Source organism: Erpetoichthys calabaricus, chromosome 16 (assembly GCF_900747795.2).
Source record: "Erpetoichthys calabaricus chromosome 16, fErpCal1.3, whole genome shotgun sequence".
Classification (NCBI taxonomy): domain Eukaryota; kingdom Metazoa; phylum Chordata; class Cladistia; order Polypteriformes; family Polypteridae; genus Erpetoichthys; species Erpetoichthys calabaricus.
In genome coordinates, this window is record NC_041409.2 from 70647960 (window position 1) to 70673297 (window position 25338).

At 38.1% G+C, this 25338-nt stretch overlaps 1 protein-coding gene across 3 annotated transcripts in view; it reads right to left on the bottom strand.

The window, feature by feature from the left end:
• bahd1 (bromo adjacent homology domain containing 1) overlaps positions 1 to 25338 on the bottom strand; it is a 219895-nt gene that overhangs the window by 42092 nt on the left and 152465 nt on the right. For all 3 annotated transcript variants that reach the window (XM_028822085.2, XM_028822086.2, XM_028822084.2), the window contains exon 2: positions 13610 to 15202. In XM_028822085.2, the coding sequence (XP_028677918.1) occupies positions 13610 to 15182 (1573 nt within the window). In that variant the 5' untranslated portion in view covers positions 15183 to 15202. The remainder of the gene's footprint in view (positions 1 to 13609; positions 15203 to 25338) is intronic.

The window sequence follows — 25338 nt, forward strand, 5'->3', positions numbered from 1 at the left end:
GTTGTTGGCCCACAGTCCTAGATATTACCTGGGGATTCATATAAAGTGTCACCTCTCCATAGAATGTGGAAAGCATTGCTCCTTGAGCTATGGTAGACTCATGCATAATCTGCTAGGGTCTATGATGTTTACTCTCTGAATGTACAAGGAATACTTTCATACATTCAGGGTGTATATAAGAGTAGCTTTGGGATTGCCTGTTACATTTGTACTACCTGGTCTCAATATTACCAACAACCACTTGGTTTTACAAATAAATGATCTTGGCAAGATTAATGAATGTATTGCCATTGGAAACTCAAACTCCTCATCCAACCTTGCCTGACCATTCATCCACCCATAATTTATATTTAACCAACTTATTCAGTTCAGGGTAGCAAGGAACAGATCACAAAATGGCTGCCAGTCCACTGATTGGCAAACTAATACACACCCATACTCACTCACACTGGGTCAATTCAGAGTTGGAAATTAGTCTCATAAGCACACCACTGGATTCTGAGATGAACACCAGCATACCCAGAGAAAAACTCACGCACAGAGCATAGATATTGCTGTGGACTCTGCAGCAGTAAAGCAGAAGCACTGACCACAGCATCACTATGCCCCTCTCCCTCCCCATTTAGTCAGATTATCTCCAATTAACAGTAAACCCAATGTACAGCATTCTAGTGACAGTTATGAGTGTAACTGACATGCAAAACAAACATGGTAATAGCCCATGCATATTTTCAGAAAAAATGAAGTACTTCTTCTAGGTACAATTTTATTTATTTCAAACAGTGTATAGCCCTAGCTTAGTCTGCAATTATTGATGGGTCATTTGAAATGGCCCAACTCATCATTACTTTTTCATCCAGTAGTCTAAAGACTAGTAGAGGGTGGTAATACTTCATCCTCAAATAACACAGTAACAATGCCAAACTACAGAAACCAAATTGCAAAAATCCACCCTTCTCTTTAATAGAACCTATCAGTTAAAATAAAAAACGTACCCTCCCAATGGACAGACCTTTCATTTTTAGCTCCAGTCACTTTTGAAGTTTGCTTTTCCAACTCCATTCCCCCAAAAAGGAGGTTAAAACTCACCAGGTATACAAACTAAGGAGAGACTCTTCACTCAAACCTAAAACCGTTATGAGCAGCTCCACACTAAATTGACACTGCAATTATGCACTTAGATTGCGATCACAGACTGCGCTGCTTAATAGGTTTTCAGGAATCAGACAACCAACGTGAGGCCGATAGACTTGAAAAATGGGAAGATCTGAATAATGAGATGCTCCCTGACTTTTCCCTTTATCATACAGAAATTACATTTTAAACATGACCTGCATCAGGGAAATAACCAGGATCCCTCTAGCAAGGGAATAACAACGAGTAGTGATTAAGGACTTGTATGAGATCTGTGATGGGAAACATCTATTTTTCAGAGAATGACATTCTTTTAGCATACATTAGCCCAGACACATATGCATTTGAACACATTTGAGCAGATATGATGTATTAACTTCACACAGCTGCCATATTCACCCTATGGGCAATTTTACGGAATACACTCAGCACAGCAAATAGCACCGTCATGCTTTATTAAAGGCATCGCAGAGTGTCTGGACTCGCTACACTGATAGTTTTAAGAGGATAACTTGTGCCAGAGAAGCCTGTGGTGTTATTGCTCAGGTCACATATACCGCATCACTTGAAACGTTCCACAATCAAAACATTAAAAAGCTATAGAGTGAGAATTTTCTTCAGGTTGAAACTATTACGCCAGTCCTTGTACTTTACTGTCATGTTTTCACGGAAAACGGAAATATCAAAACATCAGTGAAAAAAAATCTCCTATTACTTGTATTGCTTAATCCTCACGTCAGGTATCCAGCTATATTCTCACAGTGTTTCAAACACTTGTATTTTGGCTACAATATTGTTAAATAAACCACTTCTGGACAATCATTTTGTGAACAACTGAGAAGTGCATTCAAGCAGCTTTTGCACTGAAGTCAAGCCTCTCCCCTCATTTCCTCATTAAAAGATTTTCTCAACCATCACTGCAAACAATGCAGGGTAAGTAACCAATTAAAAAAAAATAATAGTAATAATTTTAGGGTGGAAAATTTCTTTTAAACTGTAACTGCACTAAGCACAGGGCCAGACACAGGTAGGATTATCTATACTTTTTTTCCTTCATATGAAGGTATGATCACATTATATTAACTTACTTGCAGGAAGAATAATTCACTCTAATGGCTGAAATTTTGTCAAAAATCTCAGTTATACAACTGGACTTGGATTGTAAATAGCATGAATGGGGACAACCTTCCTTGCAATAACCATAAGAACACATACAGCAACAAAACAACTGAAGAAACTGATGTGAAATGAATTAAGTAAAATGAATCTCGATGAGATCTCTTCTTCAACCTTTATTTAAATTAAAATTTAGTATGCAGAAATACTTTGACAGCTTTACAACCATCATCAAGGGTATAAAAATGACAAGTTTATAAACAAAAAATATTACATATGCTACTAAAGGATCCTCAGAAAATGTATTTTTGGCATCACTAGTGAGACTGATTGTAGGACACACTTACACAGAAATCCACCCTTCATTTGAAGTGATTCAACTATCCCTACTGGTTGGGATGTGAAGGACAGTCCATTTGAACACAAGGAGAATGTTCATAGAGACATTGACTAAGATCAAATTTAAACCCACGAGGCAGGTGCCCTACTACTGTGTCAATATGCATCTGTACATGTGAGATTCCTCATCTCTATGTTGATTAACATCCATTTTAAAAGCACCCCATTTATAAATGTTACTAGATATTAATGCACAATATCTGTGCATTAACTTCAAATTTTGATTTGTGACAATGTGAATGCAAAGGACAGCAAAATAAATTAAACAAACTATAAGGTAACAGATAATAAATAATCAAGAGTTTAATCACATTATCATGGGTTGCTCCAAGTGCCTTAAAAGATTGACACACTTACTTTATTTCAATGCTGATATCCAAAAAGCAACCTGGGACCCTGTACAATAGCCAGAGACTAGTCTCAAAAATTGTCATCTGTATTGACTGCTGAAGAGCAGATTTTTTTTTTTTTTGCTCACTAACCCCTGTGTTTGGTTTTCTGGATACAAACTTTAAGGGTTTTTTTTCTTTGAATTGTTGCTATTTCATTAGTTTCACTTTTATTTCAGAAATTCATTAAAAACAATATTTGGAATCTTTCGAGTCCCAACATGCCGAATCTTTTAAATGAGGTCAGTGAGATATGTGTTTAATGACTTTGAACCATAATTCAGGATAGGTTTCTCTGTTTGGAATTTCAGCACAGACAAAACGATCTACATCGTCAGCAGTTAATAATTTTTTTTGCAAAGTAACCAATAAATGCATGTGAGGTAAACCCCGTTTTTGAAATACTCTAGACTTAAACTTCAAAGCCTTACAATATTTACATACTTCTGACATATATCACCTATGTCCACGTATTCAATCTCCATTCCTCGCTTTGTCCTGCTTTTTTTTCCAATGACACCTGGTCCGTTGTGATTGTTTTCCCTTTTTTCGAGCAATAATTTCCATTTGTTTGCGCTACTGCGATCTTTACTTTCTTTTTTTTGATACTTTCTAATTTTCCTGCTTTCATATACTTAAACTTTCTCTGCATTTGTATCGCAACATTTTTTTGAGCCTTTCGAATTCCACTGCTTTCATAATCTCTAACCTGCTCTGAATGTGTATAGCGCCAACATTTTTGAACGTCTTTATGAAGTTCTACTTTGTCTTTTACCCTGTCTTTTAATTCTGAGCCCAACTGGACGTGGTTTTTTTCAATTCCACTTGTTCCGGGCTGATTATTACTTTCCTTATTTTCTGAAGTTGCACCTAGATTATTTTTTTCTTTTTTGCATTTTTTTCTCTCCAATGCTTTTGAGTCTCTTTTCTCTGCACTGCTATTTTTTCTTCGCTTAGTCATCAACATTTCACCTATAACATATTGTCCTTATACGCTTTATATGCGCCGAGAGCCCTGAATCTGCGTGTGCTCAAATCCTTTACACGACTGAGTGTTTTACTGCCCGTGGTCTTATTTGATATTGGTTGTAGGTAGGGCGTGTCTTGCAAGAATCTCATGTTCTATGTCCCCGCGAGACGGTCCTGAGTGAATCTCTTGGCACCAAGTCTCATGTTTAAGGTCCCAGCGAGACGCTCTGTGGCCAATCGCTTTCATCTCGCTGGTCTTTTATGTGTCTTCCATGATCTTCATGTGAAGATCACATCTCGTCTCCCTAGTCTTTCTCTACCAGGATTTTTTTTTTATAATAGAGAGACAGAATCACCAACCTGTTTGAGACCTCTGGTGCTAGTGCTCTACTTAGTTTCAATTTTATCTTTGCAGCATATTGCTCTCTCTAGTTTCCAGATAGTTTAAATATGCCATCTATATTTTCTTTCGCTAAAGCAGGGCCACAACCGGTCTGTTTATTAAAAAAAAAAAAAAAAAAAAATTATCTGGCCTGTTAAAATGTATTTATCACCACAGATAAACATGATTCTCAGCACCAATGCATTGATTTCAAATTCTTCAAAGAGAAAATGGCTTGCTGTCACATCACATTTAGAGGCCCCTAAAAATTTTGTGCTTCGAAGCTTCACTAGGTACTGAGAATCCACTACTACACTTTCCCAACTAGCAATTATCTACAAACCTCTTTCTTAACCTTAAAAAAAGAGAAGAGTTGATGATGAAAATAGACAGCTTAATAATAACGAGTGAGAAATAACCATTTGTACCTGTTTTAACAAAACCTATCTGCTCTGTAACGAGTCTGTTGTTGTCATGAAAGAATACAATTTGAGAAGGAATTTTAATACAGAGCACTCAAACTCTGACACACATTTTCCAGCAGGCTCCGATGTTTGTAGACATAAAGAGCAAAGCCTAGTAATGAGCTATGAAAGCAGACAGGCTATCCTGGTTCGATCATGTTCTAAGCTGGAAAAAGCTACAGCAGCCTCCCCTCTGTGTAGCATGGATTCTCGGGGGTGGGGGAAGTACACTGACTCGGCTAACAATACATGTTAGCTATTACAGAGGAAGTAGTGACAGATGACAAAGCAAGGAATAGCCTAACTTCATCCAATCAGAAAATGACCATGTCCAATACAACAACCATGAGGAGCTGAAGTACTAGCAACTGACGTTTTCAAAACCCTTTTAGAGAGACTGAAAAAGGCCGACGTAATGTTACTAGCTGTTGATGAATCTATCAATGGTGGTGTCATTGCACAATTATGTCTGTACATGAGATTTTTTTCAACGAGCGCTTTTGCGAGGACTTGCGCGGTCTAATCCCACTGGAGGGACAGATGACAGGGGAAATAATTTTTCAGAAAATTACCATTGTTTTTTCATAAAAAATGGACTAGATTTCCAATGAATAAATCTGCTACTAACAGATGGCGCCTCTTCCAAGGCGGGAAGGGTACAAAGTCTATCAGCTTGTTTAGTTGAACTTGTGCCGCAGATGAAATCTTTACATTGCCTGATATATCAAAGCATTCTGTGTGCAAAACTCAGCAATGAGTCAAAAAAAAAAAAAACAGTGTTATGTTGATCAACTTCATCAGAGCAACTTTGAGCCTACAACACCTCGTTTCATAAACTCCTGCTTGATAGGTCAGCCAAGCACAAGAATTTACTTGTACATAACAATGTTAGACGGCCAAGTAAGGGCAACACACTTAAAAGGGTTTGTGAACTCTGCCAAGAGATCATTGCTTTTCTCTGCAGCTGTCATTTTTAAAAAGTGGAGGCATTTAAAACCAAAATGAACGAGAAGTTGATGGCAGAAGTGTTTTTCCTGAATTACATCTTCCAACATTTAAATGGACTTAATTTTGGTTTGCAAAGAAAGGACAAAACAGTCGGCAATCTTCCTAAAAAAACATAACAGATTTAAAAAGAAACTGGACTTGTTTTGAAATGATTTAACTACATTTCATGTCCCAGCACTGCGTGATTTAATAAATAACTCCGCATTTGCACAAATTACGACCGACAACTTTGACATTCCCACTAAGGTCTTGTAATTTTTGATAAATCAGTTTACGATTGATGTGGGCAAACAGTTTGCCTCAAAAGTCAAACATATGCTTATATCACTTGAGGAACATTCCCAACAACTAGAACTGATAAACATACAAGAATCAACTGACTTGAAACAGGCACTTTGATCTGTGGGATGTGTACAATTTTGGACAGAACTGAACCAGGTCCAGGCTGTTTCTTCTTCTAACAATGTTTACGATAATGTACACATGCAAGTCAACCTTTTTGCATATTAATGCGATAGAAACGAACACATGTTTCCCCCTCACAAGAACCCAACTCCATGAATATCTACAGATTGCGCTCACTTCATATGAATCTAACTTTAATATTCTTGCAAAGTTAAGTAAGTGCAATTTTGTCATTAGAAAATAAATATAGACCTGTTTGTTAAATGTGTACCATAGAATACATATAGTTAACGTTCATTCTTTTTTCTTTCCTTCTCTTTTCTCTTGTTTTTATGTTTTCTTAAAATTATAAGTGACTGTAACAAATGTACAAAATGTAATTGTAATAAATGTAACAAAAAGTAATATAGTGTCAAGGGACTGATGGTCCAGACCATTGTTAAAGGGCATTCCAATGTAAATTTGTGAGATTTGTTTTTTTGTGGCTGTGTAATTCAAATAATTTTAAATATTATTAATAATAATAATAATAAATATTCAATATTAATGTCAATAAACACCCAGTGATACACAGTGTTATATTCAGTCTCTTTCACATGTGAATGCTGAGAATCAAGAACTATGCTTGGCCCTCCCATTACATGATCACAATTAACATTTGGTAATCTGTGTCCTCAAAAGAAATTACTTGAACCCTGTGGTAGAGGTCTGTTTCAGACCACCTTGGTGTGTTTGATAAGTACATAGAAGAAACTGAACTGGCTGTTCCAGTTTAGACTTCATTACCTTTAATACCAGTTTCTATTCCTTCTCAGTTGTTAATTTTTAGGTTACAGGATATCAAATATCTTTGTTAAGAAGAAAACTGATTAAAACCTAACATTATCTGTAATGAATGGAATCACTTGACACAAAAATGTAACTTTGTTTTACATGCACACATAGTGAAGGGATGTGCCACTCTTGTTTATATTTGGACTAGGAGAAATGTATTACTAAATTGGGTAGAGCTACTCCAAAACTCCATAAAACACATGGAAACGCATATATGAAGGCATTAATTTAATACATCTAGCTGAGTCAGAGAGATGGAAAAAGGATGTAATAGCTCAACACAAGCAACAAAAAAAGAGACACTTAGGTTATGAATCATTAGCAGATTTCATCTTTAATGTATGATCTGGCATTCATTTTAAAACAAACTGACCTCACATTTAAAAATGTGAATCAACTGCATGCATGTCCAATTATCTTACAAAGATGACAAGTCATGAATGTAAATATTGTCCGGCACTGTTGAAGTGATCCATAAAGGTAACAACTTTTTTACATTGAATTGGGCCTAGTCACACTCTCTCTCATCGTCTCTTGTTTAATAAATTGTGATCTCTTTGCCTTAAAAAACAGACTTGGATATAAAGCACTGACAAAAACCAAAAAATTATGACCACTATTTCAGTCAACAAAATGTGCAACATTTTGAGGAAGCCATAAGTATAGCTGCAACAGTCATAAAAAATACTTAAAAGAGTGCTACTAAGACACAATAAGAACAAATAAACATGAAAGACCACTTAAGGTGGTCAAAAATATTTAACACACTATTAAAGTTATAACCAAATATGCAGAAGGTTGCAAAGGTGAATAGCATCCAGCATGTAACAACAACCTTAGTGAGGGAAGTCAGACTTGTAATTTTGTTCTAAGAACTTCATCTTAGTGCTGAGGTGCAGCAGACAAAAGAAAAAGTAGGGCAAAAAGGTTATTTCTTACAGTAACTAATGAAAGATCTGTATTTGATTCAATTTGAATTACACACATAGCACATGCAGGTGGTACATATCCCATAAACTGACAAAGCCAAAAAAATTGACTGAAACTGTCCATAAAAACATGCTTGGAGATTCTTTAAAATGAGCTTTAATCACCTCGCAACAATCGTAAGTAAGCAGCTCTTGATCCTAGTCTTCCAGGATTAGATAAAGCTCAAATATCCAAAACCTGACTGGAATATATAAATATGCTGGACCTAACAACTGCAGAGATTAAAAAGCCTATATGAAATTATAAAACAACTACTGGAATCTAAATCAGCTCTCATCTCACCCTGATATCTGACTGCAAATAGACATTCAGGAGAACAGATAGACATGCTGAGATATAATCTACTCCCAAATCCATATAGGGCTGAATAAAAGGTTTTTCTGAAAGGCTAAAGCTGAGGTTACCATATTAGTGTGCACCTGACGAGCTCTCCAGTGTAAGTTGTGACGTGGATTAATTCACTTGTCAAACCACACTATCTGAGCAAATTTCTCATATTCCCCCAACCACTACTCATTCCAAAGTCATTTGCTCACATAAAGCAAGCTGCAATTCAAAAACAAACTTGCAGCGGCCCCTGTAGTCATACATTTGCCACTGGTCTACAGAAGGTCATGACTCAGTTCACACAGGGCTGGGCAGGCGCTGACATTCCACCCGGATGATAACAGCTTTTGGAATTTGCTTCTGTTTATAAAACAGTATGACAGATAAACAGAAAGCAATAGCTTAGCCCTTGAGGATGCACAACCGCTCCCTGATAAAAACATACAAGCGAGATCAGTGTGTCGGAAGCTCCTAGGACCTCTTACAAATGCTTGCTCCAACTGGGAACTCTATGGATGCAAATTGTTACCGTCAACTGGCTAATACACAGATTTATAGAAATAATATTCACAAACAAGGCCAGCATTCTGATCCCCTGAGAGATGGTCTGTTATTAGGGCATACACACTGGTCATGGCTGCTAAGAAGCACTTAAATGCAATGAAATATGCTGGTTTCCAAAGAGACACATACGCAAAGAACATTTAACAAGAATGCTTGTTCCAGACACCAGCTACTTCCCTTTATATACACATATAAAAGGGTGCACATCTTTGTTTCCTGGTTTATTTTTTTTACAATCATACTTGTATGCATGATAGCAATCTGTACAAACAACATTCTGTGCCGATGTAGGCTATCTGTAACCTGATAAGGAGCAGTTCCACAAATAACAGTGGAAGTCCTCCCACCACATACATCTGTAAGAAAAGCATATGTTGATTTATCACTGGCTTTTCAGTCTTTCAAACAACAAAGAAGAAAATTGTCCCTACAGACAGTGCTTAGAGTAAAGATTTCTGTAAGGTATTGACTCTTAGGACTCGATAAGATCATCTTATTTCTAAATAGTAACCTTCACCCAGGCTGATTTTTATAGTGCTGCTCAGATTTATAACATGCAAAGCAATACAGACATCGTCAACAAACACCTAAAGAGTGACTGTCCAAGGTGAGAAAGTGAAAAACAGGAAACAATGACAAAAAGGAAAACCAAACTTCAAACATTTTGTACAATGTACCTGCTTGAGAGGCCCTCAAGAACCAATCCTCAGCATTAGGAAGGATACACTATTACATGATCACAGGTACACAACCTCATGCTAGAGGTCTGCAGAGGGCACTAACTGAGGTGCTTCATTTTATGACAGTGGATATGCCAGGTGAGCTTCATTTAATTATATGATATTTACTACTCAGCAGCCACCATATGAAGCAAACCTCAATAAAGATTATCTCAAATCATGTCTTCTGTTGTAACTCCTAAAATTATTTGTTAATTTTGGAATGTTTGTTTTTTGGGCGTGAGGTGGATACGGAGACACAGTAACATTTTGACATATGTAGTAAATATTAATCAATCACATTCAGTAACATTTTGACATATGTAGTAAATATTAATCAATCACATTGAAAGGACACCTCCACCTCCACATATCACATTTGTGGTGTAAGATTAGAGGGTTTGATGTATCGGGCGCTTGGCCTGCTCCGATTGACTTGTAATTATGTGAGATGTTTTATGTGAATTGTGTCACGTTTATAACTTTGTGCATATTTATTTTTACCTTCTAACTATTTACAGTGCTACAATACAATTAACCCTTGACTCTGCTGTGAATGAAATTTGACAACTATCGAAACCAGCATGGGCAATTTCACCCATAATCAACACTATTCTTGTAGTTGGATTGGTCCAGTGTGGGATCACATTCATGCCACTTGTGAACCCCTTCAGGGTTCACTTGGTACTACACAGAGACCACCCTTTCCAAAGGGTCGCAGACTGGTTCTCTTGATGTGCATCCGAGTGCAATTGGAGTGTTCATATGTACTTAAACGAAATGGATTTTCGGGGAAATCGCAATAGATTTCAAAAAAACCACAACAAACTAGGTGTGAAAATTCCTTAAAACAACAAGCTGCCAAAATGGTATTTTTGTGACATGAATGAGCCTGACAATAGAATAAGTATAAAAGCAGAATGGTTCCTTCAGAGTAATTATTTGATAATCTGGCAGACACTATTACTTCTGGTGACATTGAAAAATTAAGTCTTTTCCACAGGAATTTGTTCCTCGTGTAGGCATTCATGCGCACCATTCGGGACAGTGCCACAGAAAATAATGTCAAAACAATGCAAATTAATTATGCTTGAACTAGTGTGGCAATTCACAAAAACAAAAATCGGGCAATAAGAAATAATGTATCATCCTGGGGTGGTAATAAACTTGCTCTCATATAAGCTCATCTAAAGTGTAAACAAAAACTATATATATTGTGCCACAAATCTTAACTGTGTGTGCTACAGGCACTAATACACTAATCAAAAAAAAAAGAATGGATCTAATGGGGTGGCCCTTGCTCTAGAGAGGTCACCCTTGTCAAGTTTCAAGCTACCATCAACATCACTGAAGCTTTAGAACCTCAAGACCCTTGTCCACAAGCCCAATGGCGCCATTCAGCTTGGGAATGCAAATTGGAACCTCTGACTAAGTCTTGCTGCTGGTAGTGACAGGTTAGGCCATGTCAATTTAGAAATCAGAAGTCAGTTATTCTTCATGTTTATTATTTTTTTCTAAGATGACTCTTATGCTGAATTCAGACAAGGCACCGCATGGAGCTATTAGCCTGTGTAAAAAATTTAGAGAGAGATATGACCTAGAAAATATGGATTCAGCTTTTTTATTTTTAATTTTCTTCTTTTAGATTCAGGTTGAAATCTAGTAATTTGTAAAAACATTCAATATTTGTGCCACAATGTGTCAAATGACATTATTAAACTCTGGGATGACCTCAACACTAGGTTTTCAGACGCTCTCCATGAAAGTAAACTGATAAATCCAATGTCTGTATGACTCACCAGAGGGCCTATCAACATTTTGTGGTGTAAAGGACCATGGTGGAAGGTGAGCTAACATTTATGGAAACATAAAGGCTGCCTAGCCTGCCAAACAGTCAGATATAAACATGTGACATTATGATCTGTATTTAAAATGGGAAGCAAATGCCATCCCTTAATTATAAATGTATCAATGATCAAAACAACCCTCAATTAAAGTATGCAAATTTCACTATGAGGTGTTGACTCAATTTTCTGTCTGCCTCATCAATGCCATCCAAGCTATTTATCTAGAAATGATGCAGTGTAAGTCACTTATTTTTAAAAGAAGTACAATGCTTAACATTATATAGCCTATACTGGTTCCAAATAGCCCTTTTGGCTGGTGTTAGGATTAGTAGTTCAAATGCATCCCAGCTGACTGAAAGCGTAGATCAAAGTATATAAACAAACAAAAAAAAAACTAATGGAGCTGTCTTGATAATGTAGTAATTTAAACTGGCAGTGTTGATGGTGATGGATGCAGCAGAGAACTGTACTGGGCCATCAAAACTGTTGCAATGGGTGTGGTTTACAAAGGGTACAAATGCCAAATTTTTATACTCTACACCTTGACATATTAATTTTTCCCATACAGAGAACAGCTAAAGAGCTATACTTCCAAATCCCCATTACAAATGGGGTCTAATAGCTTAACTCTACATGTAGACAAAAGGACTAAGAACGGCTTATCCAACCAATGTAGTCAACATTTAGCAAAGGACATCTGAAATCATGCCAATTTCAATTATGAAAATGTGATCTTATTTTGCACATAATACCTTGGTTAACTTATATATTACAAAAATTTTGGAAATACTCGATATAAAACTCTCAAATCTGAATTTAGAAATATTGAAAATTCCCAAGTAATCTGACACATATGTCTTTGTGTTAAAGGAAGGAAAACTGTAGAAGCCACTGAAAAACCATGTAGAAATAGCGTGAATCTGCCAACTCCCACCGACAACCACTGTGCACAGTATGTTATGCCAGCATATCGGATCCAAGTGGCAACTAAACAATGGAAATGTCCGTCCACTCAACCATTTTCTAAACCCACTAATCCAGGGGAGAATCATGGGGCAGCTGGACCCTATTCCCATGGAAATATGTTCACGTGTAATTATTTTCAGAATGGCGGGCATATTATTTTGCATCAGTTATTTCAGTTTCATTCCTTTCTATAAGCAAGGGGTAGTGGTGCAATTTAGAATGGTTCCTAAACAGGATCCACTTGCTAAGTGTTACATTAAGAAACACCAAATAAATCTCAAGTCAAACTAGGAGGAACACATTTCCTTGTATAAACCTACCTGTAGTCAAACCAACAAATTCACAAAATGAATGTACTACTGGCCCAAGACCTGTGTACATGTGACATTGAGTTGTTGGAAAGGTATTTTGATCTAGCCGCCTGTCCATTTTCTAAAGTGGTGAAGAAAATGAATGGGAAGAACCAGTTGTCATTTATTTTGGAAAGTAGTAAGCAAACCCAATTGTGCAACTTAACCGACAAAGTCAGTAGAATAACAGGACCAGTGATTAAAACAGGCATTTAATAAGGAAAGTGACTGCATAAAAACGTGCAGATTTGGCAATCTACTTCCTAGGACAGAGTTCTGAGCTCTAATTTTGTGATTTTTTTTAGATTATAAAGTCTACCACAATGCTAGAGAGTCTAACGTTACTGCCTTAACTGACTTGGACTTGTATTAACCAATTATCAACTTCATTTGATTAGATGATAAGCCTTTACCCTCATGTTCCTACGTGAATTATCGAAAACTGAAATTCATAGGAGTGAACTGGTACATTAGTATTATTTATTTCACTAGCTTAGGTTTTCAAGATGAACAGTGAGTTAATGACAAAATATAGGAATAGGCATGGCCCGGGCAAAGAGTTACACAAGGCACCTCATCCAAACACATGAACGTTTTAACAGTGACTTTATTAAAGGTAACACACAGACACTCGTTCTTTGCCATTTGACCTTGTTGTTTCTTATATTTATCACTTCCAACTCTTTACCTAGATTAAACCAGATTAAATCTAGGGCAGATCAATGTGCTTTCTACAACAAGCTTACCTGTTTTAACTTTGTGTGTGCAGCCAGTGTGACCCATGTTGAAAGTGCAGCCCCTGGTAGCAAGTGAGTGCATAGCTCTATAAGCAACATTATTGGTGAAACCATTCATCCCACAGGCCTCTCCAAAGCAGGGTGACCCCATGGAGTTGCAGAAGGCAGGATGTGGGATAGGGATTCCTGAGGGTGTAGTGGCCGCAGACACCAGTAGTTTTGAACTCTGAACTCCTGCTGTGCACATTGGGACAGGGGAGATAGCAGAGGTTGGATAGGGCACCGGTCCATGTGTCACTGGGGGTGAAGATGTCCCCTGGTGGTCATAGTGGAGATAATAGCTTGAGTAGCATGGGTCCATACACAGGTAAGGAGATGTGCCAACTGATAAAGCAGAGTGTGTCAGAGGATGCTGGGGTAATAGAAACTCCTGTTTGAGGGGCGAAGTTCGGTCATCTGTTTCTTCAAAGGGCTGAGTGGAGAAGTTCTGATGCCTCAGTAGCAGTGCCAATCTATGACAGTACTCGACAGACTCCTCTGAGGCACAATGAAAAAATGGCTTTACCTCGGCCTCCGTCTGTTCCTGTTTGACAGGCTTCATAGAGTAACCAAGCAAACTTCTACAATGATAGCCCGAATGTGGGAAACTGTCCTGTCCAGAGAGGCCCTCCCACTCGGTTTTGAGAGAAAAGGCCTCTTTTTTACACTCCAGGCATTCATCTTGTAGCAGCTTCAGTTGAAGATGGTGGTTTTTTGGAGGCCGGATCTTGGGCCTCTTCTTTCCACATATTCCTTCACCTTTACCATCCTGTTTAAGTCTACGTTTGACCCCAGCTGATGCACCTGTAAGCTTCAGCAAGGCAGCGGCATTGAGTCCCGCCAGGCGCTTTGGAGCAGGTCCTTCAAGGTCAACACCTTTGAGGTCCTCCTTCTCCGTTCTGGAGCTGCTTGATTTCAAAGTCTTTGTTTTCTTACTCAAAAAGGAGTCATCACTCACAAGTTGAGGCTTTCCTGAGGAGTCTTTAGCAGAGAGACAATCCTTGTGCAAGCGCTGCGTTCCCTTCCTGGAGAATCGTGGTTCTTTTTGGAAGTCTTCCCGCTCTAAAAGCAAGCTATTCACGGCCTCAGCATTTAAAGATGCCAGCCTTCGTTTCCTTGGTTCGGAGGCCAGGTGGAGCACAGGGGGAGCTCCTGACACGAAGTTGCCACCCAATTTCATTTTTCTCCACTTGCCAGAATCGCCACCTGAGTTTTGATCATGAAGGTCATCAGTCTGAAGATAATCAACATTCTGTTCCTTCAACTGGTCTCGTTCAACATCTCCAGAGTTTAGCCTAGTTAGCACCACGTGACATCGACGGGTGCCAACATCTGTCACACCACTACGCTTCCTCAACGAGTACGACTTTCGATCACCATCCTCTGTAGCACCGTTTGCAGATGGTCCCCTCTTGGCCATGCCTTCTTTAGGGCAATCTGGCCAGGCCCCGTCCACTGGTTCAGCATGTGGGCCACTGCCCACCTGGTCCTGCGATTCACTTGGATATCTGCTCAGAGAACTTTTCCGCCGGGCGTGGGTCATGACATGCTTCCTTGGAGAATCTGTGCAAAGAAAAATAAGGAAAAATTAATAAGTAAAATGGACATGTCTTTATTCTCAATGTGCACCTATATGCAAAAAGGCACACAAATACAAAGAAGGCACAATGAAATCCAGTACTGTACATCTACACAACAAATGAGATGGCAGAAAAAAATGAAGATCAAAAAGAAAAGAAAATGACTGATGACTCAAATTCAGATATTCTGCTGGTTTTCCAGTGCTGTGAATTAGAATGGAAGAAATGCACACAGCATCTTATTAGTGTAATAATAGAAATTCATGATCCCACCAGATTTATCAGTAGATGCAAGTTGCAACTGGCACTACATTCTGTAGAGGAAGGGGCAAAAATAGGAATAATTCGTTGTAATTATACCTGACTTAGGTAAGGAGGACATATATTTGATGCAAGGGATTATCTAACAAAACATAAACTAATATAACCAAACGGACGTAAAAAATGACAAGTTATGGCTAAACAAAAGAGCTTCTCTTAGACATTACAAAAAGAACCTTGGGTTTTTGTTAAAAACCAAGGGTATCGATAATCAGATTTCTGATTAATTGCTATTTTTTGTTTAAATGATTCAATATTGATTGTTAAGGTCTCAAGATTGATCTTGTGAATGTCTATCCTGTTCAATTAGTACATGTAGATTTTTGCCAAGTTTCGTTTTTGGCATCCAATCCAGTAGATGGCGCTAATGCTCCTGTTAAGGCTTTCTATGGAAAAAACACTTTACTATCTTGCATAAAATGGTGTGTCCTCTTTTACTGACATCAGTGTCTTAGACACTTAAATCAGTTGTGTGGACTTACTATAGGTTCAAACAGTGCGTTGGCATATAACATCTGGATAAAAGCAAAGCCATATGTAATCTGTGCAACTCAAACGTTAATTATCATTGTATCACAAAAAAATTTGAGAAACCATTTACCCCAACATCACCTAAACCATCTCAATCGACATCCAAATGAGTAGAGCCTAAACAATTTACACTGGAGATGTCAGGTTGCTCCAAGCTTCTGTATAGTTTGCCTCATGACCAAAAAATAAAAGAATCTATAGCAGTTTTTATCTATAAAGATACAAGACCTTACACCATTGTTCAAAATGAGGGCTTTTGGCAATGGTACAGGTTTTTGAACTGCGGTACGCTATACCAACCAGAAAGCAAGTGAGTTAAGTTTTTGTACAGAGGCTTCAGGAAGATCTTAAGTAATAAATCGCCACATTTCTCAGGCCACTGGAGAGAGTAACCCTACCTTGCAACAGCTGAACATCCAGGGTAGCAGATTCCTACACGACAATCACGCATTAGAAATGAATGGGCACCTGTGGCGGATATGCAGCAGACAAGCGTGCTGCATGCCAGTCACACCGGGAACAACCTGGCTGCCTATATACATAACTGCTGAGATGATGATGGCCCAAAAATCTTTCTAGAATTTCTAATGCGCTGTTCCATTGTGTGACCGCATCAATCACAAGTTTATGCTTAACCAAGTCCAATAAACATTGGTGGTGATGATGATGATTGGCTGATGTTAACTGTTCATTACTAATGAAGCATTTCTTCTTAAATATCATTCCATGCTTATGCATATGTTATGAAGTCAATACGCAGTCACCCTTCAAGTAAAGTGTTACTGAAATTTGTCGCATTATATTAATGTTTTCTATGCCTGGTTAAGTAATCGCTAAAAAAACCACCACTTCAAATATATCACTGCATGCTAATTCAGTCAAGATAAAAACTGATATTGAATCAAAATGGGGCAATGTGAATCAGAACCGAATTGAATTGGAACATCAGTGCTGATACCCAGCCCTAACCGTCACTTCAACACACTGTAAATGGACATGGACATCATGAGCAAAGGCCCATTCTGACTTTCATCGAAAAGAATCCAACGACTCTACCAGCACTTTAAATACTATCCTGAACTACAGCTGCCACTTTGTTGTTTCCCAAATTTGTTCAATATTAACCTTAACATTGCATTTTATTCCAAAAAACAAGTAAAAAGCATTGCATTTTTTTGGCTGAAAAATTACATTTTTATTAAATCTCAACAGTATAATAATGATATAAGATAATAGTAATGATGAATAAAAATTTTAAAAAATAATAACAGTAATAATAATACTACTAACGATGCCAAAACAGAAAATAATCTCAAAATGAGTCCTTTGTGTGGTAAATCTTAAAGCATGGCACAAGACACAATCCAACGTCACAGTCAGGACAACAATAGTGTGTTTCTTTTTGGATTTTCTTTTCAGATTTATCAGTTTTTTTTAACAGCAAACTGCACAGGTACGGGTTGGATACTGTTTTTTTCTGTTGGAGGTATATAATCAATAAAATGTCTACCAATAAGACGCTCTAGACTGATGTGCTGGGTCGACTGCGTCTCTTTAGCAGTAGTGTGGACGGTAGATGTACAGCACTGATTTGTTCTAAAAGCTCGCATGTAAAGTCTGCATGAGATAACAGTTTTGCCATTTTTTCTTTGTATAACATGAATGCATTCCAAATGCACTGTTCCAGTAGATGACAAAATATCTCTTTATAGTATTTCATTTGTTGCCTCTGCATAACAATATAGAAAGTCAATTCTTGATCTGCATGATCTACACCGCTCATCGTGTTATTGTGGTCAACCACAGCACAAAGCTTCGCAACCTGCTTGTTGCCTTTTGCCTGCACAGTGACTGTAGCTGCATTATGTACAGACCTATGAAGACAAACATTTTTCTTGTCCTTCTATTTCAGCGCAAGCACTTTACCCTTTTGCCAAGCAACTAAACCACCTCGCTGTAATTTAGCTCTGCCAAAGTCTTCAGGCATGCCATGACGGTTAGGACGCATTGTTCCATATGCGTTAGTCTTTCTTTGCAGCAAGATGTCAAATCTCTAGTGAAGTATAAAAATCATCCTTGATTACACAGTAACCTTGATCCAGCAGAGCATCTATCAAATTCAGCACCAATGACGTAGCAATGCCGTACTGATTGTATTTCAGATTAAACCTGGTCCCTTTCCCTGTGTATAGAACCGAATTCCAAAGGTATCCCGTTTTACATTCACAAATCTTGTAAAGCTTTATGCCAAATCTTGCTTTTTTTAAAAAAAAAAAAAAAAAAAAAAATCAATGTACTGTATTCGTGACAGTGTGCCCTTATAAGCCATGAAACTTTCATCTATGCTGACATCAGAGTCCAGAATGTAAATGATCTGGAATTTTACTACAATCGCCTGGTGTATCTCCCAAATTTTCTTCATTTTGGGTGCTGGATGGGTATTCTCATCAAAGTCTTCATTGTTGGTAATGTGCAGACATTTCATAATTAGTGAAAACCTACACACTGACTTCTCCAAAGAATGGCAGCACTGACAGCACTTTTAGAGCCCAAGTGACTCTCAGCTCTAACACTTACTAAAGACGCATCTGTACAGTTGCCCATGTGATACTCAGGACTAACATTTTTAGCTCGATTTTCACAACCTGAGTAATGCTCGGGTCTAACGCTAAGGAGGCTACTGCCAAATTTTCATTGTTCTTTTGTCCCTCAAACTTTCAGTTTAAGCACACAGCTAGTTTGCGAAAAGTTAGTACTTCTTTTAACGGCCATGAAGTATGAAAGCCTACACCTGTTTTGTAGACTGTGGTTGGTTCACAGTTTACCCGAGTATCTGAGTAGTAAACATGCACAACTCCACACAGACAACCCTCCAGATGAGTGCAGTTGTCAAGTATGGCATGAAAATTACCTTGACTGCTCATAAGATTAAAAATCCGCATATGATTCAACTGTAAAAGTACTATTCAGCTTTTATTTCAACTAAGAATTATATGAGTGAGGTTCTTAGTGGACACATCTTTCAATGCCGCCACATTCATGCTCAAAGTATTGGCATCAAATTAATATTTTGACGTTGTCACACACGTGCGACTGGGAGCGTGCTGAGTGGACCAAGTGGAGGTGATTACCCGCCGGGGCCAGGGGGTGGCGGGGTGCTCTAAACCTATTTCTGTTATTTCTGCAGACCAGATACGGGAAAACCTTCCTGATCTGATGTCACTTCCTGTTCCGGCGCCCAGACTGACGTCACTTCCTGTTTACAGACTATAAAACCTCCATCTTGCCCAACTAATTCTGTTCATTCTGGGAACTCAAACTAGCAACCTTATTGTGTTCAATTTAAGTCTTTTGCAGCCAGGAACAACATACGGGTGGCTGCCACAAACCTTTTTCAGTGTGTTGAGACTCATTCTTTCACAACGTGTATAAAGGAATTGTAATTTTGAATGAATGCAGAGACTGTCAATGAAAGCAAAAAGAGATGTAAGCTAAGGCATGTAAAGTTTAAGCCATGATTAAGCAAAACACACAACCTAAAATCTCAGCAAGTTAAATGCAAATCAAAGGTCAGAAGATTTTATTGTAATAGAGAGGAAATCTAGCATTAACTATCAAAGATTTCTTTATGTTTTCATTTTTCCTAAATGGTTGGTTTTCTAGCTAAAGCAGACTCAAAGAGGAAAAAAAAGCATGGTGGTTCAAACACCCATCTTTTAACAAAAAATGTCTATTAAGACTAAGATTTGAATTGAACATCTATTTACCCATTTTTTGAGTGTGCTAGGTCCATTTCAGCGTTAGGGGGAGCTGTGCCCTATCCATGCCACACCAGGTGCAAAGGTAGGAACTTACAGTAGTAGGTGTGGTGCCTGCCCATTACAATCCACACTCACAAACAGCGAGTCACCAACCCACCCAATATGCTTGTTTTTAAGATATGAAAGAAAAAACCCAGTAAGGCATAAAGTGATGTGCAAAGTCCACACAAACTTTGAACACACTGGCAACTTGAAAAAATGTCTCTTTGAGAAATAAGGTGCCAACCTGAACTAAGGTATCATGAAGTTATTCTGGCAAGACTTTGTATGCTACCTCCTCTTCAATCCCATACCTTGACACTTCAACCAAATGTCGATCTGCAATGGCATCAGCTAACACTGGCAACTGAAATTCGGTGTAATTTTATTTAAAGGTAAGCTCATTTTTTCCCCTTAGCTCTATCAAAAAATGGACAAGAAAAAAAAAATTGACAAAAGGCAGCCCCTGCTTAAAGGAATACAATTATTCTATTGTTTTGCAGTTTTCTAGCACTGTTTTAAATCTGATACGAGTTTGCCTTTAACAAGATCGCTATATAAGAATAAATTTACAGATAATTAAAATAGTTGGACTGAATTAAAATTTACTAAGTAGCTTAAGACTTAAAAGATGTTTTTTGCACATAAATAAAACCTGTCACATGTGTTTTGTCACAAAATCCATTTAACAGTAGGGATTTGCTTAGCTGGTATGAAAGGTGGATCCTGGCACATTCCTATCATTCTGTTGGCATCAGCTAGTGGAGTGAAAGATTGTTGTTGAAGTATGCTGTTAACTCCAGCCTTGGTAAAGCAGTAGCCACCATTTTAGATATGGAAGAGGCATCATTTTCTCAGGACAAATTGGCTTCTTTAACCCACAGAGTAACAAGTGGTAGCCAGTCTTTAGATATTGAAGAAACTACATTTTTTCCAGAATAAAATGATTAATTGAACCCACAGAGGACAAAGTCATTCATGATCAAACCAAACACAGGGATGGTATGGAGATTAATTACAGTTCACACTCACTCAAACCAGGCTAGTATGGATAAAGTAATTCATACAACATACACGGCTTTAGGATACAGGAGGAAAACTGCTGGTTCTTCAAAAGATAGTGTGTTGTTCAATGGTGGTGAAGGTTACACAGGTGCAAGTCTATGAGAGGTAAATGTTGAACAGGAATAAGCTACATGTAGTGTCTTTCAAAATTAGATGCATCTGGGCTGGCTGCTAGCATGGTGATCGTTAAAAGAACTGGCTATCCACTCATGGCCATACGTTAACTTCACTATAAAACTTATACTTGTTTTATGGACAGTATCAACAAGTCAGTTACTCAAAAACAGTGATATTTCCTCCAACTTTTTCTCCAGGCAAAGGCAGCAGGCTTTCCAAGACTATATGATGATATAAGCCAGAACAAAAAAAAAAAATCTGCACATTCATTTTCTAACCTCCTTTTTAAATTCAGAGTCAAGGGGAGCTGTTATCTATACCTGCAGCACTGGGTGCAAAGTGAAAACCAATCTTGCACGGGCCGTCAGTCCATCATTGGGCCAAACATCATTATCACTTAGTTTTTAAAATACCACTCTATCTTCTGGCATTTAAGGAAAACCAGTGGTAACCTCAGGGGGAATAGGAAATTTATTGCAGTTCAACTGACAATCAGTCTGTGCTTGAGTAGTAAAACTTTTAAGGTAGTAAAATAATTCCTGATAAAATAATACGCAATATATAAAAATCAGGATATAAAATATCAAAAGGAGAAGCAAAAAGTTATATCTAGGAAAACACGGTAAGAGGCCTACTGAATCCGTGATGGTAACGTGGCACACACCTTCTCAATGCCAGGCTGCCACTGTGTACCTGATGACTCACTTCCCTCGAGTTCACACGTAAAACTCAGGATACTTCCACAACACACAAACTAGTAGGGGGAGATGATGTTGGCCAACTGAACAGAAGAGCAGTAACTTTAATAAGAAAGCCAAAGCTGGCACCCCCTATGCTTAACACAAAGTGCAATGATCCCACATGCAATCCTACTGTACTGTGTTAAAAGAGGGTTTCTCATAGGGGTTCTTCTGCATGACAGTAAGCATTATTTACATAAAGGGGCAGAAATGTGGAAATTCTGATTGAAATACAAAGTAAAACAGAAAGATGTATACCAATGCTGCCACACCACTTGCAGCAGGTATGGTATCCTGACTCAGAATTAGTGCTGGCATCATAACATGGATTGTGACAACCAAGTGAGATTCAGGCAAAGGGTAAAGTAGCCAACATAAAAATTAAGATATAAAAAGAATAAGCAAAGTAGGTAGTAGTGGCTGCCATTTAGATAAAGTGTATATATGCCAGGTTACTATTTAGTTGGAGGGTGCTCCTTGGTCGATGAGCTCCCCAGAATAGTTCCTGCCTGGAACTTATTGTACCCTGGACAGGCTCTGACAACTCAGGTTTTACTCACACACACATGAAGCTGGTCAGGGACAGGATTATTTGGTAGTGTGCAGCAGTGGCGCGTCCTGTGCTTTCTATTGACTTGTCATCCCATTGTTTTGTCAAAACAGCATCCATGTCACTCTCTGTGGCTTTCTTTCTGTTCAATCAAAATCAAAGTTTTTGTAAATAATATGCAGGGAATGTGTTGCATTTTTCAGCCGTGACTAACAATGTCAAAACAATTATTATTAAACCAAAGGAAAGAGGAAAAGGAAAAAAAAAGAATTCAGACAAACAAAGCACTTGCATAGTTGAGAGCCAACAGAGCGAACGTGCAAGCAACTGACAAGCGTGCTGCGAGCGTGACGGGGTGTTTGGCAACGACGCCTGCCCTCAGGCACTTGTACATGGGATGCTTGCGATAAAGCCATTCAAAGATGAAACTGGTTGGAGACTCCTCAACAAGGCAGCTGCCCTGACGGACAGCATGACAGAGACGAATGCTGGCTGGTGTCCTTGTATATTGTCAACAGTGCAATAAAATCACTTTTGATTGTGCACACTAGCAAAAGGCACTATATAAGACAAATGAAATATTAGATCCTTCTAGCATCTGCAGGACTTTGCCCATTTTAATTGTGTTTGTCATTTTGGATTTTATTGCATGGATTACTCTGTACACTTGCCATTCTACTGTAAGTGTTAACTCTGTTGGCTGCCTTATGATGATGCATATTGTCAACTGTACTATATAAATCAAAAATTGAAAGAATAGTTGATTGTTTGAACACCCAAAGGTTTTACCTACTGCAAATATCAAGGCTGTGTTAGAGCAGTTTTTTTAAAACAACAAAAAATGCTTATGCTCCAAATAAAGTGTAAAGTGTATTAATTATAAGCATATTAAGCTCCAAATAAAGTGTATACTGCTCCAAACGACAGGATATTTTGAGTTCATGCAACAGCACACTTTAACATACTGACCAACACCACAAGAACACACAATTTCACAAAGCAAAGATGAGGTTTCTTTCAACAATTTTAAAAGGCGGACAAGTGTGCAAGTATTAAATGTAACAGACAGGCAGGCTTCATGGGCAGTTACCTTAATAGAAGAGAGGTGCCAAGAAGAGTACACTTTCTATATTAATGGACATAGTGTAGGTTTCTCATAAGGACAAACGCAATCTCACAATAAATGTATGCAAACAAGTAGTTTCAATGTCTCAGATAATCATACATAACTTTTCAAAATAAACAAAAAAACTTGAAGAAATTCAACAAAACGTAAAATAGGCTACAGGGCTAGAATGAGTAGGCATTATGTCCACACAAAAAACAACAAAGTAAAGGCATACAAGGGTTAATGGACAGTGTGAGAGTGCAACTACAGTAGAACTGAGTGAACATCAGTGTGGTAGTCGGTAAAAATAAATGAAGACTGGTGTGTATAAGGAGCCAATCTAAAATGTACCAGTTTAAAGGTGGACCTCGAACAATAATCTGAATATTGCTACTAAAGGGACCAGCCAGGCACACCTCGAGGCATATGGTGGGAGCCAAAGTGAAGAATGAAGATGCATAACAGAGGTTTGGGGCAGTGAGAAGACCACAGTTACTCGACATTATGTGATGCATATGTTTAGAAATGGTCATTTCTGATAGGGAGTACTCTGGGCAGTTGGAATTTATAATACCAAGTTTATAAAATGATTGCATATTAAGGCAGGTTGTCACTGTAGTCAAGCCATTTGAAGACTGATGAGATTGCTTTATTTTGTTCAACTCAAGACTGATCAGAGCCAACTTTCATATATAAAATCGTAAAATGGCAGAACTTCATCTCCAGAGTATACACTGCAATCTCAAGATGAAGGACTGTTTAAAATTCTAAAAATACATAGAATTAGTGAAGGACGAACAGCCTTTACGTACTGGCTCCCAACTCAGAAAAGATGATATCTATGAATACTAAAGAGGCTCCTTAGATCTCAGCATATAAATTTGAAGACACTTCATAATACAAGATGATATGCATCAAATACTAAATGTTTTAACAATATTGTATGTGTAATTAGGGTACAAAGTGATGAGCTTATATAGTAAGCTGATATATGCTTTATATGTATAAACTCAATTCAGTAGTATTTTCAACAGAATTTCCATGTCTTTGTTGTGTATACTTGTTAAATCATTTAATCCTTTGCAGTCCATTATGCTATTTCACCTTCCATCTTCTAACCAATCCGGATCAGAGCGCCAGTTCACAGCAGGGCCAAGTCACGAACAGAACCACACAAGCAACAGATCCATTCAGAATCGCCATTCCACCTAACCTGTGTATGTTTGGGAAACAAGATGAAAACTGGAGAATCCAAAGAAGGTGCAAAAGGACAGCACAACTGACTGGAACTATAACACAACCTCATTGTACCACCTTACGTTATATACATACATGCATTTACATTCTCAAATCCACTCAACCCATTTCAGGTTTGTGGTAGAATACAGCTTATTCCAGCAGCGCTGGAAGTAATGCCAAAGATAACTGTGAAAAGGGCACTAGTCCCTCACAGGGCACACAAGGGCATTCATTCATTCACATTGGGACTAATTTAGAGTCACCTGGTAATCTATCTTACACATCTTTGGAGTAAGGGAAGAATAACAGAACACCTGATGGAAACCTCACGTGGACACAGAGAATGTGCAAACTCCACATGGACAACACCAGGCATGGCATTCAAATCCAGAGCTGGTGATCTAAGAAGCCATAGTACTAACTGCTGCACCACCATGCTGCTATAAATATTATGTGACATGTACACATGACATTATCAAACTAATTGAATCATGAGGGCCTATCCTAGCAGCATTGAACGCTGAATGGTGGTCAGTCCTTTCCAAAGATTATATTATAGCATAAACATTCATGAACCTGCTTAATCCAATTCAGATTTACCTTTCAGGGGCAAGAGCCTAATCCTGACAGCATCAGGCTCAAAGCAGA